The following is a 13146-nucleotide window of genomic DNA, read 5'->3' on the forward strand; positions in this document are numbered from 1 at the left end:
AAGTTTCGTGATCTCTCTGATGTCTGACGTTATGTATATACATTAGTCTAGTTTTAGGGAAACGAGTATAGAGGGTTGATTTCGAAGGCTACATACACCACGAACTGCTACCTAGGCCTGTTTGGTTCTATGGGTCGATTTCGAAACTATACAAGTAATTCAAAATGGAACTTCATAGTATAGTAGCTTGGCTTGAAAGCTAAAGATCTACGGTTTCCTATTTCAACAATGGTGTCAAATCCCGTTATCGGTCTGACACTATGTCGTATCTGTTCCAGACGTATATTCTTTATTGCAAAGAATTCAGTGAAACAACTAACGAGAAATATGTTGTATATAAGGCTGGATATGACCCTGTATGTCGCCGATATTTTTCAGTCATCGATTCATACCTGCCATCATACCTACTGCTTTCTCTCTAATCCCTTTGCCTGGGTTAATGTTAAGATCACAATCACGCAGGCCAATTTTCACAAACTCACATCTAGACGTATAGACTTTATCGTGTCTGCGAACGCTTAAATCAAATCAGCTTAAAGAACCTCTGTTGTTATAAGAACTCGCCCCAGTCTGAAATAGAGTAATCTGTAAATATGGGAAGCCAAGTTGGAAAAAGCTTCCACGAAAAAGAGACTCATGAGAGGCCAAATCATGACAATATCGATCAAGTATGGAGTACGTTGGTGGACGAATCTATCCCTCTGAACAGGACATCTCGAGAAGGCACCCCACGACCGAAGAGTGAATACAAGCCGGAAGAAGAGATAAACCAAGAGAAGAAGAGTATGGAAGACGATCTAAGTGGTGGACACGAAAGCATCATGATTCCAGTAGAATCCACCAAACTGTCACCCATACCAGAACTCGGCACACCTGGAAGCTCCATATGTCCAGAAGCTCCGGCAGTAGCTAGTTCCCCAGACTCCAACAAAAATATTCCTATTACAGAGGATAGCTCCGACGAGAAATATCCCCGCGACACCCCTCCACCTCCTTGTCCATCGAAAAATATTCAAAGCCATTCTTCTTCATCCCTAGTTTGTTCAGTCATAGCTGCTGCATCTCCGGACCTAAACCCTCCATCGCCCTTTACCCTACACTCTGAGCCACTTATACTTCAACACCAAAACATGGACAACAAGGACACGACCATCCCCAGAAGGAAGAGGAAAAGTCCATCCGTGGGCCTTTCGAATCAGAAACCCAAAAAACCGAAGATCATGGCCGAGCCAAAGAAGGCTCCGGCGTGCAAGTCGTGCTACCACAAGCATATTGGCTGCGATAGACAAGACGAAAACGAACCTTGTCGAGCCTGCGAGAAAAGAAAGCAGCCCTGCGAACGAAATGACGTTCGAGTAGTTAAAGGGGAGAAAACGGTGGTGAAGAAAGATCCCGTACCTAGCGAATCCTCCCATGTAGTCCGAGAAACTTCCCAAGAGGGTGGCTTTGCCGCCTCCTCTAGCATCAGAGCGGTATCTGTCACGGGAGCAGATGGTACAGCTTCTCTTGTTCTTACATTTGATACTTCGGTCTTTGTTTGTCGAGCCTGTGGAGGTCGAGGATTTAGGAATACGTGCTAATTTCAAACATGGGGATATTGATAGGGGATGAAGATCAGAGCGAATGTGGACGAGGAGCCGAGGAAGAAGAAGAAGAAGAAGAAGCCACTTCTAAGAGCGTGCTTAGTCAGAGCCGAGAAGGGGATAGGGGCCACCGGGTGGAGGCTCATGTTGGTGGAGCCGGAATTGAAGGGGAGGAGGCCGGTGGAAATGGATACGCGGTGATGACAGATGCAGAGAAGGAGGCGGTCAAGATATTGATGGGGATGAAGAGCGTTCCGGTGAAGCAATTAAACGAGCAGACGTCTGATTGCTATTTTGAAGCAATCAGGGGCATTTTGATAGAGGAGGTGGAAGATGAAAGGAAAAGAAGAGTGGGATTGAAGATGCTTGAGAAATTAAAGTGGCAGATGACATGGCTCAGTGGTTGTGACTAGGTCCAATCGTGACGCCACTGGGCCATTATGTGACTAGATGACTATATCCAACATTTCCAAAAACTCTAAAACATGTTCTTTTTTGCCCTTTTTTCCCTATAGGCGTACACGTACGAGAGAAGTCGATCTGCAAAATGATGTCTAGGATCCCATCTCGCCTGCAAAATCAGCTATCTACCAAGCTAGGAAGGAATCATGAGGAGCAAATACTATTGCATTGCTAGAAAAGTACCTTGGCTTCCAAAGTGTACACCTTTCATAGTTTGTATATCCTTTCAAGAAGAATACAAGCCCCCAAAGGTGGCTTTGAATGCCCATGGCGCCATACTGGCGGATAGCGGCTATGTTAATTCTGGTGGCTCTTTAACCACTATAGCTATCTGTATCTTGAGCCTCCGCGTAACATGCCTATAGAGGCAATGAGAGACGCCCAAGCTAGATGCTAGCCGTAACACCTTAGCCCCGCTCCTGCATCTAGTCCTAGAGGGTTTCTCCGGCCGAATTAGGTATCGGGTACCAGCGAACACCGAAGCTGAATTAAAGGTAGGGATTTGCATCCACGCATGTTGACTACCGAATTGCAACATCATCAACACGGGTCCCCGTTCATAGTCTGGGAAATTTCGAAAAGCAGGTCTTGATCTCATAGAACTATCATTTGAATCCAAAATACCATCGCTTTGCCTCGCCATCTGAGGAATATTTATAACATCCAATATCTTGTTGTGGATCTTCTATGTGAGGGTCTGATACGATTCTTCTAGGGCTTGGGGTCAATTTCGCAGCGTGTAGATGAGAAATATGAATTATAGCTTCGATTGCGCCGAATTTTTGAATTCGATCGAGGATTTGATGGAGATATTGTCGCATCTACGTGATGTTCCAGTATTTTAGTCCTTAGAAGTGTCTCGAGCAAAGGAATTTAGGGGGCTTGACATACATATATATTAATTAAGAGGGAGAAGATCTGTGGCTAGGTCTGGAGAGGGTACTGTGCGATGTATAACTCCCAAGGTAGGTTGATAGGGCCGAATTTAGTCAGGGAGTTGAAGTTGAATTGGGTCAATTATTTGTCACTGGTAGGTAAAAATACTGATACGGTTGTGCGCCCTGACCTCACGCTCTGAACTTCAACAACCACCAACCCTACCAAGGAACTTCAACCAACTACCATAAACCCGTTCTTTCATCATTCTTACTTCAATCTCACATCCCATATCTCATATCGTTCCTATAAAGTCAAAACCTAGTCCCTCTTCAGTATCATCTTGGGTGTTTCTTTCACCTAACCCCTCAATTATGGTTTCACGCAAGCGTCGTCGTGCAGGCCTAAAGGCACGTGAGACCTATCTTCGAAGGCTCGCTGCCACCTCCCTTCCCGGATTCGGACCAAGGCTTTGGAATACCGGGCATCCTGGTGATATGAACAAAGCTCTCTGGAAAAAAATAAACGCGGAAATCATTGCCCCGAAGTCTCGCTCGAAGGAACTCTCCCGAGAGCTTTCAAGAACTCGAAATGAAGAATTAAGATTAACGAGAGAACGCTTCAAACACTTCTACGATCTCGCAAAGACGAAGGATCTTCAAGAGCAAAAGGTAATTAAAAGGGGAAAGGTTGAAGTCGAAAGCGAGAAGCTACGAAGCATAAGGTCAAAGGCTGCTGAAGAGATAAGCGATCATAACGAGGATAGTTCTCATGTCGACCCTGACGAAACCGAGTCTGAACATGAACCAGAGCATACCCAGCCCGACGAAGATCCAGACAAAACCGAGTCCGAGGTAGATCCAGACGAAACTGAGTCCGAAGCGGATCCAGACGAACCCGAACCGGAAACCGACTGTAGTGAAACCGAGTCCGAGGAAGAATGAACCGTCAGTTATCTAGACAGCTCTCCACCACAAATTACAATAGCTGACATGCTACAGAGACCATTTGACAATCCTTAGCGATCTATTCCTAGTCTTGACTTGGCGTTGTGACGGCGAATATAATCTGACTAGGTACTTGGCAGATGTTATATTCGAGTTACAGAACCGACCGAAGCTCCAACTTTGCGACTCTAAGCATCTTCGAGCTTATGATGGCTTTCCACTCCGACTGTCCTTTTAACCTGAATTCTTATATTATGGGGGGCTGTTTCGATCATTAGTTTGTTCTTTTTTGTTACTGGTGTCTACTTTGCTCTTTCATTTTTTTCCCCTGGTGGTCGATAGCGACATGGAAACTATACCCCAGACCTATTCTCCTTATCAACCCTACATCGCCCTTCCCTTCCAAACTCCACGATAGCTCTTATTACACAGGAAATAATAAACTAGACCTACTCCTGCTTCAACCCCTAATCGAAATACTTTTGTAGACACCAGTACCGGCAAAGCATATGGAAAGTCTCTTTTAACCATGAGCGACCCAAAGCTGATAAGATCTCGATAAACCCGGCAGGGACATGGCTATATTTCGGCCAAATACAACATGACCCATGACTAACCAGGGGCAGTTATAGATTATCCTAGTTGTGGTATCTTTGACTGGAGTATATACGTCTAAAATACGTATCCAATCTTGCTTCTGATATCAGATGAAGCCTGCCGCGGAAAGTACCCAAATTCAACATCTCTTCTAGATCAAAAATCATTAAAGACACGCCACCGACTTTAGATTGTACGGAAATTACGAATTCCATGCATCTTAATCAACGATTCTCTCCAGCACCAAGCCCAAACTAAATCTCCGAGTGATAGAATTCGATAATCCGTGTTGAGGTCGTTGGAGTTTTGTTCTCGGATCTAATCGGATTTTAGCGGTTACTCCGCGCACCAATCAGATGGCACGTTTCTTCGGTAGCAGCTTAGATTGGTTAGAATGACGACAGAGGGCCCCTCATCGGTGTCGATATAACGGCTATCGGTTGCGCCAGTGCGGTGGGCATGTTCTCTTGCCTCGGGGATGTCTATCGACGATGCAGGAACTCAAGTAGAGATATTGGTCTTAAAATGCAGGCTGCGACCGAAATATGTACTGCGGCGAGACCGACGAGTCTGGAATTCAGTACGAGACAGAGGAATTCAAAAAAAGGAGGAGGTTGCAAGTGTTATAACCTTATTGGTGTCAATAGGCACGATCCCGAGATTACCGCTGAAGCTTGAGTAAGATGTCCAACCCTGCCGTTTCTTCCCGATGTCCCCTATCGGCTTCGATATTTCGCTCAAGCCTCAAATCGGCATGTCCCAGAGGTAAAAAATGTTTTTTCCAGGCCTAATGGGAAAATTTGATCCGAAGTCTTTGCCTCATTCCATCTAGTAGCCCAGACCCTGGTGGCCCCAAGCAAGGCCTGTTACTAATTTTGAGAAGTCGCTATCTTTTGTGTTGGCTGCGGGAAAAACAAAGCAAAATTTTTTTTCTTAGCAGCCCACCACCACTCAAAGGAGAATTTACTTGCTCGACCAGCTGCTCTTGATCCTTCATCTCCTTTCCTCCGTAGACCCATATAATCACCACTCATCACCATCATCACCGAACCGGGTTATCGAACAGACTTGACGTCGTCGATAATATAGAACCTGCCATCACCACTCTCCACTCTTTACACCTCCAACAGACATATCCAGCAAAATGTCGGCAGCGGTAGCAGAAGTTAAGGCGGTCGTCGCCCCTCAGCAGAAGACAGGTATCGATCTGTACTCGAGGTTCGCGTTAGCTGGTGCCGTTGGTTGCGCCGTCACCCACGGTGCTCTTACTCCAGTCGATGTGTAAGTATCAATCTTCTTATCCAAGCTTCAATCGAGATCGTCGGTTCTCGGAGACAACGGCTATAACGGCTATAAAGCTGTTCATTCGATATTCAAAGGAAACAATTGCTAATTGGGATATGCAGCGTTAAAACCCGTATCCAGCTCGAACCCACCGTCTACAACAAGGGTATGATCGGTGGATTCAAGCAGGTCATCCAGGCTGAGGGTGCCGGCGCCCTTTTGACCGGTCTCGGACCCACTGTCATCGGTTACTTCCTCCAGGGTGCTCTCAAGTTCGGAGGATACGAATTCTTCAAGAAGCAGTCTATCGACTTCCTTGTATGCCAACATCTCTGAATGGAATCGGATAACCAGTGGATCTGCTGGTAATGGTTCATTTGATAGTTTTTGCTAACAGGTTGGGTCGAAACTACTAGGGTGTTGAAACTGCCACTAACAACAGAGCCGCTGTCTATATGGGATCCTCTGCTCTTGCTGAGTTCTTTGCCGACATTGCTCTCTGCCCCCTTGAGGCTACCCGTATCCGTCTCGTCTCCCAGCCTACCTTTGCCAGCGGTCTCGTCTCCGGTTTCGCCAAGATTTTGTCGCAGGAGGGTATCGGTGCTTTCTACAGCGGTTTCGGACCCATCCTGTTCAAGCAGTAAGTCGCACTTTTAAATATATCTGAAAATCAACGAGAAACTAAATGGAAATTACGAATTCCCACAGGGTTCCATACACCGTTGCCAAGTTCGTCGTCTACGAGAAGATCTCCGAGGGTATCTACAATAGCGTTGTCGACAAGTCGACTGCTAGCGGCGCCACTCAAACCATTGTTAACTTGAGCTCTGGTCTCGGTGCTGGTTTTGCTGCTGCCATCATCTCCCAACCAGCTGATACTATGTTGTCCAAGATCAACAAGACCAAGTAAGTTTTTTTTTTTTTCAAAATTTTACCAATTCTATGACAAACGCAGTTCTAATATGACAAACTCAACAGGGGTCTTCCTGGTGAGAGCACCACCTCCCGCCTCATCAAGATTGGTGGTGAGCTCGGCCTCCGCGGTTCCTTCACCGGTCTTCCAGCCCGTCTCTTCATGGTTGGTACCTTGACCGCCTTCCAATTCGCCATCTACGGTGACATCAAGAAGGCCTTGGGCGCCACCGGTGGAATTGAGCTTGGTGCTAAGCATTAAATCATAACCAACACTCAAACGGGGTTCCAGAAGATGAAGGAAAGATAGATAGGTGCGAAGGGGAAAAGTTAATGTGATATAATGACATTTGGGATTAGATTACTGTTGGGTTATAGAAACCATCAGGCGGGGGGGTCGAACCTAGAGGATCAAGCTTGGCATTTGGCTACGTTAGGCCACCAGCAGGCTGATGAACATCGAACGACACGAACAGAACAATTAATAAGACAACTCTCTGCTTTCACCCTAACGGCAACGATTCTAAGCCCTGAAGAAAGCTATGCACGAGCATAGTTTTCTTTCTCTTTCTTATTTTACCTCGCCCCTTCCTTGGGACTTTCTTTGTCATCTTTTCTTTAATGTTTCTCTGATGTCTTATTATTAGAATAATACCGTCCTCTTTCCTTTTGATTTTCTTGTTGGTGTTCCGTTTCAGCTGACAGATACTTTCTTGTTTATTTTACCTTGAACCCTCTCCAACTTTACTACCCCTTGTGTATATGACAGACTTAGACCTTGAACATATTCTTCATTATCCATTTTATTCGCTGCTGTATCCCGCCGTATCCAGGCAATTAATTTGCCTATGGCTATCATATGTAGAGAACTATTCTCGTATTGCAGACGGTCCACACTTTGGTAGAGAACTATTCTAGTGGCGCATCACATCCAACGGTCTCGGCAATAGCTCAACCTCCCCCCAAATCTATATCTTGTGAGCAATATATGAAACACTAGATTTTCCAAATACAGCCGAAACCATTTGTTTTATAGTTTAACTACGTGAAATCTTCTCGAGATCTCCAATTCAGGATTAGTGTACAAACAGATCCAACATTTGACATTGTGACGGTACTTCGAACCTTGAAAATAGTCTGCCGATTGTGCTAGCTCTTGTATTTATGCAAACACTATGTAATCTTTGTGCTAGCTAGAGGACTCTTGCTTCCCTCAGAAGATCCTCTAGACTAGTATATACCTGTACATTTGCGTTCATTAACATTGAGGAATAACATTATTTATTTTTTCAGGCATACCCACTGCGTGGCTCCGATCGACCCAATCTCAAGAAGAAATCTAGAAAGATGGGGTTGCACATACTGCAGAATCGAATGCTCAAGCTTTACTCCTTCAACAATCAACTGCTATATATTATACAAACAAAACCGATCGAGTTTTATATTGGTAATATATCATTGTTTGCAAAGATTTCTGGAAATAGTCTAATATACTCCGCTCGTTCTGGGCGTGATGTATCGGATAATATAATATTCTTGTATTTATAAATTAAAACTAACCTCCAGACACCATGCATATCCTTGCTGTTTCCAGCTATCCTTATCTATTAAAAAGCTGTAATATTGCGATCTCACTTCAGCGTTCACCCCTAAGATCCCCTTCACCTTCCACAAAATCTCAGAGCCATGGTGCCCAGAATAACAGATTTTGTCTTAGCGTGTTTTACCCTATGTCTATACATATTTTGTTGTTCTTCTATCGTCCCCCAACCTCGAAATCTCCCAGAAGGCTTACCTGTTTCATCAAATTCATATCATTCATCATTCGCATCGTCGGTAGACGGCGAAACCCCATATATATGAAGTTGACAAGACTACCCCATATCTAGCCCCTCGTAATTTATATAAGCGAGTAACTAGTAAACGAAAGCGTTCTCTAGATCCAGGTCACGAGATACCAGAACAAGAAGTAGCCCAACAGCGAAGGAAATTTGAGAAATGGTATCGAGGAAGTATTGTGCGCGACTAGTCGAAGAATTTAGTGAACACTTATTCCTCACTTTACCCGAAAAACAGAGGCTACAGATCCAGTTGCTAAGCTGGATAGGCTTTCACGAACCCGTAACAGTGGATTTCTTTCCAAATCAGGACCTCGAATTGATAGAGAAACTACGTGGTCAGGATACCTCCCGTAGAAAATTCTTATCCTACTGATGCACTACATGTTTTTCAAGAAAGTGACGGAGGTATAGCCATCCCGAAAATTGCCCTTGAAACATTTTTATCAGAGAGGAATGATCACTTCTCGTCGTGTGGGAAGGATATCATGGAAATATATCACGGGAATCGGCTTCTAATTACAGGTTACAAGCACCTACCTCACGTGCTTTATCCCTCCATGGCCTAAAAGCCTTCCACTGGGAATCTAGCTGCTATAAAATATATCAGCATCGCATACATTTATAATGAGCAAGCACTGGAAGTCGGGTGTGAGGCTGTTTCAAGACTTCCCCCAGGCCGATTAGCTATAGAGGTAAATTTTATCACCTTACGCTTCCGGGGCCTAAATTCTCTTCAAAATGACGACTCGGAGAAATCAGCATAGTTGGCACTTCGCGGATTCTCAGAAGTATTGTTTCTGTCGAGGATTCTAAAGGCTTATCCTGAGCAGTGCAGTTCCGCGTGAATGCCAGGTTTTCTGATATCCACATTTTCTTCCATCAAGGTCGCAACATTCAAAGTGTCAATCAGCCTACACTATCAATATCACTGGAGCTAAATACCAAAATTCCTGAAGAAGAGATCAAGGGTACCCTTTTTCATGAATCGGGAAAAAGAGGACTACGAGGCACTGAAGAGGCTATCAAAATGGAAATGAATCTAGAGGAAATGATGAAAGGGCCTGGCAAGCCCAATTGAGTCTCTTAAGATCTTCTACAAAGCATCAACCTTTCCTGGAGTGGTGGATAAGAATACCTTTTTAATACATGGCTTAAATCGTTAGAAAATCGATGGCAGAGTTCAGAGACAACTGTCGGCTGATTTGACAGATGTCATTTTTGTGTGCGGCGCGGACAAAATTCGCAAGAGAGGATTTCATACTTACCAATACAGAAATACCAGAGCCCCTGATTAGAATAAGGGTCAGGACAGTATCTTTCCTAGAAATGAGCCCGGAAACAAGGAGAATCATTTCAGAAATACGAATATTATCCGTTTCTCTGAGGAACTTATATTCGGAAGCTATGAGTGGAAATTTCCCGATTAACCCCGATCAGGATCCTAGGAGTATATCTTAAGTTTGAACAAAAGGACTTTTATCTCATTGGTGATGCCTCCACCCCCTGCGAGAGATACTGTGGGCTAGCAAACCTGCTTCCAGACACGGCGATATTATTAGATTAGAGTATCTTCCGATTAGAAGAGGTTATCACAAAGGCCCCACAAATTTGATTTGAAGAAGTGTATATCAGGTTGCTTTAAAGTTTCCATGGACTAACGGGCTCGAGGAAGTTATTTAGAGCCACGTTAAAAAAACTTAAGAGTTGCAGAAATTACTCTACCGTCATGTTCTCTAACCACAGGGACACTTCCTACTAGCTAGAAGTATCGCAACAGTGTCATCACATGGCTCTGAATGCTATCCCAGTATACCTCATCGAACTACGGATACCACACCGGACTCCGAGGCTATGAGGCATCAACAGCTGACAGCAGCACGTTTTGGAGGTTGGAACCAACAATCTCCAGGGCTCAGCGTATATGTAGGATCGGCTGACTTGCCGCTCGCCTCACTAGAGTACATTAGTATCGAAAAACGTTAAACTATTAAAGGGGACATTGCAGTTATTGGATTCTATAGGGAAATTTTGGTTACCCGAAAGAGTTAACCTCACGCGGAGCGCCCCACCTATTATCAATTCGTGATAACTAGGGTTCTTCATATTCCGTTCCTCACTCTTTTATGGCGAAATACAAGGTATTCATGCTTGGACCCTTTTTTGGGCTCTGTGGGGGTCGGTGCAATCGCCGATATGATCCGGTTAGATCTGAGCACTGTTAGAGGTCAACGTCTTGAAAGTATCGTCATCTGACCGACTTCATTTGGTGCTCGGGCATTTGTGAAAATCAGTAGATTAGATATGCACATGTGCAGACGTTTCGAGTCCGATACCGGGAAAGCGATATCCTGCCTATAACCATACCGTCGGATCACGATAGAAGAAAACTAAGGACTCAAATAGTTTATCAAATAAATCATTAGTCCTAACTAAGTAGCTAGTCTACACGTCGGTTGGAGTATTATTGTGGGGTAATATGCACATGATATCGTAATGTATCCATATTGTCTCCGCCTCGAGCGCCTGGATTCGAGGCTACCATATTGTATCGGGCAGGCTGCAGGGTGCAAGTTCCAACACAGATCCCGATAAGAGAGTGTTGTAAAATATGTGTTGTCGCTCGAATCTGGTTGGCCAGGTTAGGAAGTCGATTAACCGAGGCATAGCCAGTTCACTGCATTCCACATGCGCAATGCCCGGAGTCGGCCGGCGGGCTTTTCTCAGCCATTATAGGTTTCAGTTACAGTTTAGAAGTCCAATAAGATTCTGTTGCTTCGGCCTAGCTAGTGTCAGTTCCCGTGGCCGTGGTAGAATTCTTAAAAAGGCTCCTTCGCGCTCCATGTCAGTGCGTCGAACCAGTCAATCACCCGAGTCAATTACCGATCATACCCCCCGCATTATACTGCATAGTTCGGTATATCATAAGAATTCTAGCTAGTAGGTTTCAATTGTTATAAAAGAAGTACACACCCCCCAAAAGTTCCAAATGAATTTTTCCCCTGCTCCCGGCGAACTGCTTTCCGTCGGCCATTCTTTTGCTGCCCCTAACGATCTTGACGACGAAATCGACATGCCGGACAGTACTTCCCAAACCGTTAAACCACCACCGCCGCCACTTTCACATCATAGTTTGATTGAAAGTACACTCGAACTTACCGCTTTAACTGATATTGGCCCGACGGTCTTCACCAACACTCGTCCACTATGGCGTCCACCAAATGCTCGTGGTATTTTTGGCGGCGCAGTGATTGCACAGTCACTTGCTGCTGCTATTCGGACTGTCCCTGAAAATTTCTCGATCCATAGCATGCATTGCTACTTCGTATTGGCGGGCGATTGGACCATCCCTGTAATATATACTGTTGAAATTGTCCGAGATGGCCGTAGTTTCGCAACTCGGACGGTGCAAGCGAGACAGAAGGGGAAATGCATCTTCACTACAACTTGTAGTTTTCAACGACCCAGTGAAGGGAAGGATAGCCTGCTAGCTCAGGAGCCTTTCCCGGAAGGCGTAAAGGGTCCCGACGAATGTGAGGGTGGCGAAGAGACCGCCCGTAGACTTGTGAAAGAAGGCCGATTGTCTGAGGAGGGATTCAAACAATGGAAGAAGACGAGAGATACTGATCCTTTCGAAAGAAGGATTGCTGGAATTTATAACCGTAAGCTCCCTTTTGGCAGAAAAAAATTTAAGGTCTCTCTTCTTAACTAATTTTTTTCTAAAGACAACGATCCAAACCCGACTACCAAGCGTGTCCGTTCATGGGTTCGTGCTAAAGGCACTATCTCCGCCCCGGCCGGCGCTGGCGCCCACGTCGAAGCTCTAGCCTACGTCTCGGATTCATGGTTCCTTGGCACACTCATCCGTACTCATAAATCTGTCAACGTTGGTATGATGGTATCTCTCGACCATACGATCTACTTCCACGCCCCATTCCGAGCAGATGAATGGATGTTTATGGAAAGCGATTCACCCTGGGCGGGCGACCAGAGAGGGCTGGTTCACCAAAGAATTCTAGATCGCCAAGGCAATTTACTAGTGACTTGCTTCCAAGAAGGACTTATCAGAGTCCGGGATCTTAAGGGCGAAGACGAAGTCGCTGAAAGCAGCGAACCCCCTACGAAAAAGGAAAGCAAGCTGTAAACCACTTAATGATTGACTAATTGCCTATATTTAAATATACATACATATACATACACATACATACTTAGGGAAAGGGGATAGCTTGGACATGAAATTTGTTGGAGGCGTTGAGGTTTCGACATATGTATACACTATTTGCTCAGGGTTGCGCTCGATTGGGGGTACGCGGCTTGTATGATAAACTTAGATATCGATATTGGGCAGAGTAATATATAGCATATTAGTGTTTTTAACTTAAAATCATATCTAAGCTACATTGTATATCAGTGTGGCCATAGAGTTCGTAATCAATTGATTGTTTTCGCCCTCTAAATACCAATTCCTCATTTGAAAGCTAGGTACGCATGGTTTCAATTGGGCTGCACAACTGCACAGGAGACAAAGAAGCATGGAAGCTATAGGCCAACTTCGAAGCCACGTTAGACTAAAATACAAAAATCACATGTCGAAACTAGTGTTTCCCAACTGCAGTCGCGCAACGGACTGGGATTTTATCCTTTTGG

General features: G+C 44.8%; 4 protein-coding genes across 4 annotated transcripts; all 4 read left to right on the forward strand.

Annotated features, from left to right (window-relative positions):
* Positions 1-593: 593 nt before the first annotated feature.
* Positions 594-1996, forward strand: AOL_s00097g314 (uncharacterized protein; the record flags this gene model as incomplete). Its single annotated transcript, XM_011126147.1, has 2 exons — positions 594-1494; positions 1605-1996. The coding sequence occupies 2 exons, from the start codon at positions 594-596 to the stop codon at positions 1994-1996; spliced, it is 1293 nt and encodes a 430-aa protein (XP_011124449.1).
* Positions 1997-3295: 1299 nt separating this feature from the next.
* Positions 3296-3865, forward strand: AOL_s00097g315 (uncharacterized protein; the record flags this gene model as incomplete). The annotated part of the gene is made up of 1 exon (XM_011126148.1): positions 3296-3865. One exon carries the CDS (start codon positions 3296-3298, stop codon positions 3863-3865), a length of 570 nt encoding a protein of 189 aa, XP_011124450.1.
* Positions 3866-5609: 1744 nt separating this feature from the next.
* Positions 5610-6923, forward strand: AOL_s00097g316 (uncharacterized protein; the record flags this gene model as incomplete). Its single annotated transcript, XM_011126149.1, has 5 exons — positions 5610-5746; positions 5872-6067; positions 6166-6389; positions 6458-6655; positions 6728-6923. The coding sequence occupies 5 exons, from the start codon at positions 5610-5612 to the stop codon at positions 6921-6923; spliced, it is 951 nt and encodes a 316-aa protein (XP_011124451.1).
* A 4565-nt stretch (positions 6924-11488) lies between these two features.
* AOL_s00097g317 (uncharacterized protein) lies at positions 11489-12643 on the forward strand (the record flags this gene model as incomplete). Its single annotated transcript, XM_011126150.1, has 2 exons — positions 11489-12161; positions 12225-12643. The coding sequence occupies 2 exons, from the start codon at positions 11489-11491 to the stop codon at positions 12641-12643; spliced, it is 1092 nt and encodes a 363-aa protein (XP_011124452.1).
* Positions 12644-13146: the final 503 nt, after the last annotated feature.

This window comes from Orbilia oligospora (assembly GCF_000225545.1).
Source record: "Orbilia oligospora ATCC 24927 unplaced genomic scaffold scaffold00097, whole genome shotgun sequence".
NCBI classification, from domain to species: domain Eukaryota; kingdom Fungi; phylum Ascomycota; class Orbiliomycetes; order Orbiliales; family Orbiliaceae; genus Orbilia; species Orbilia oligospora.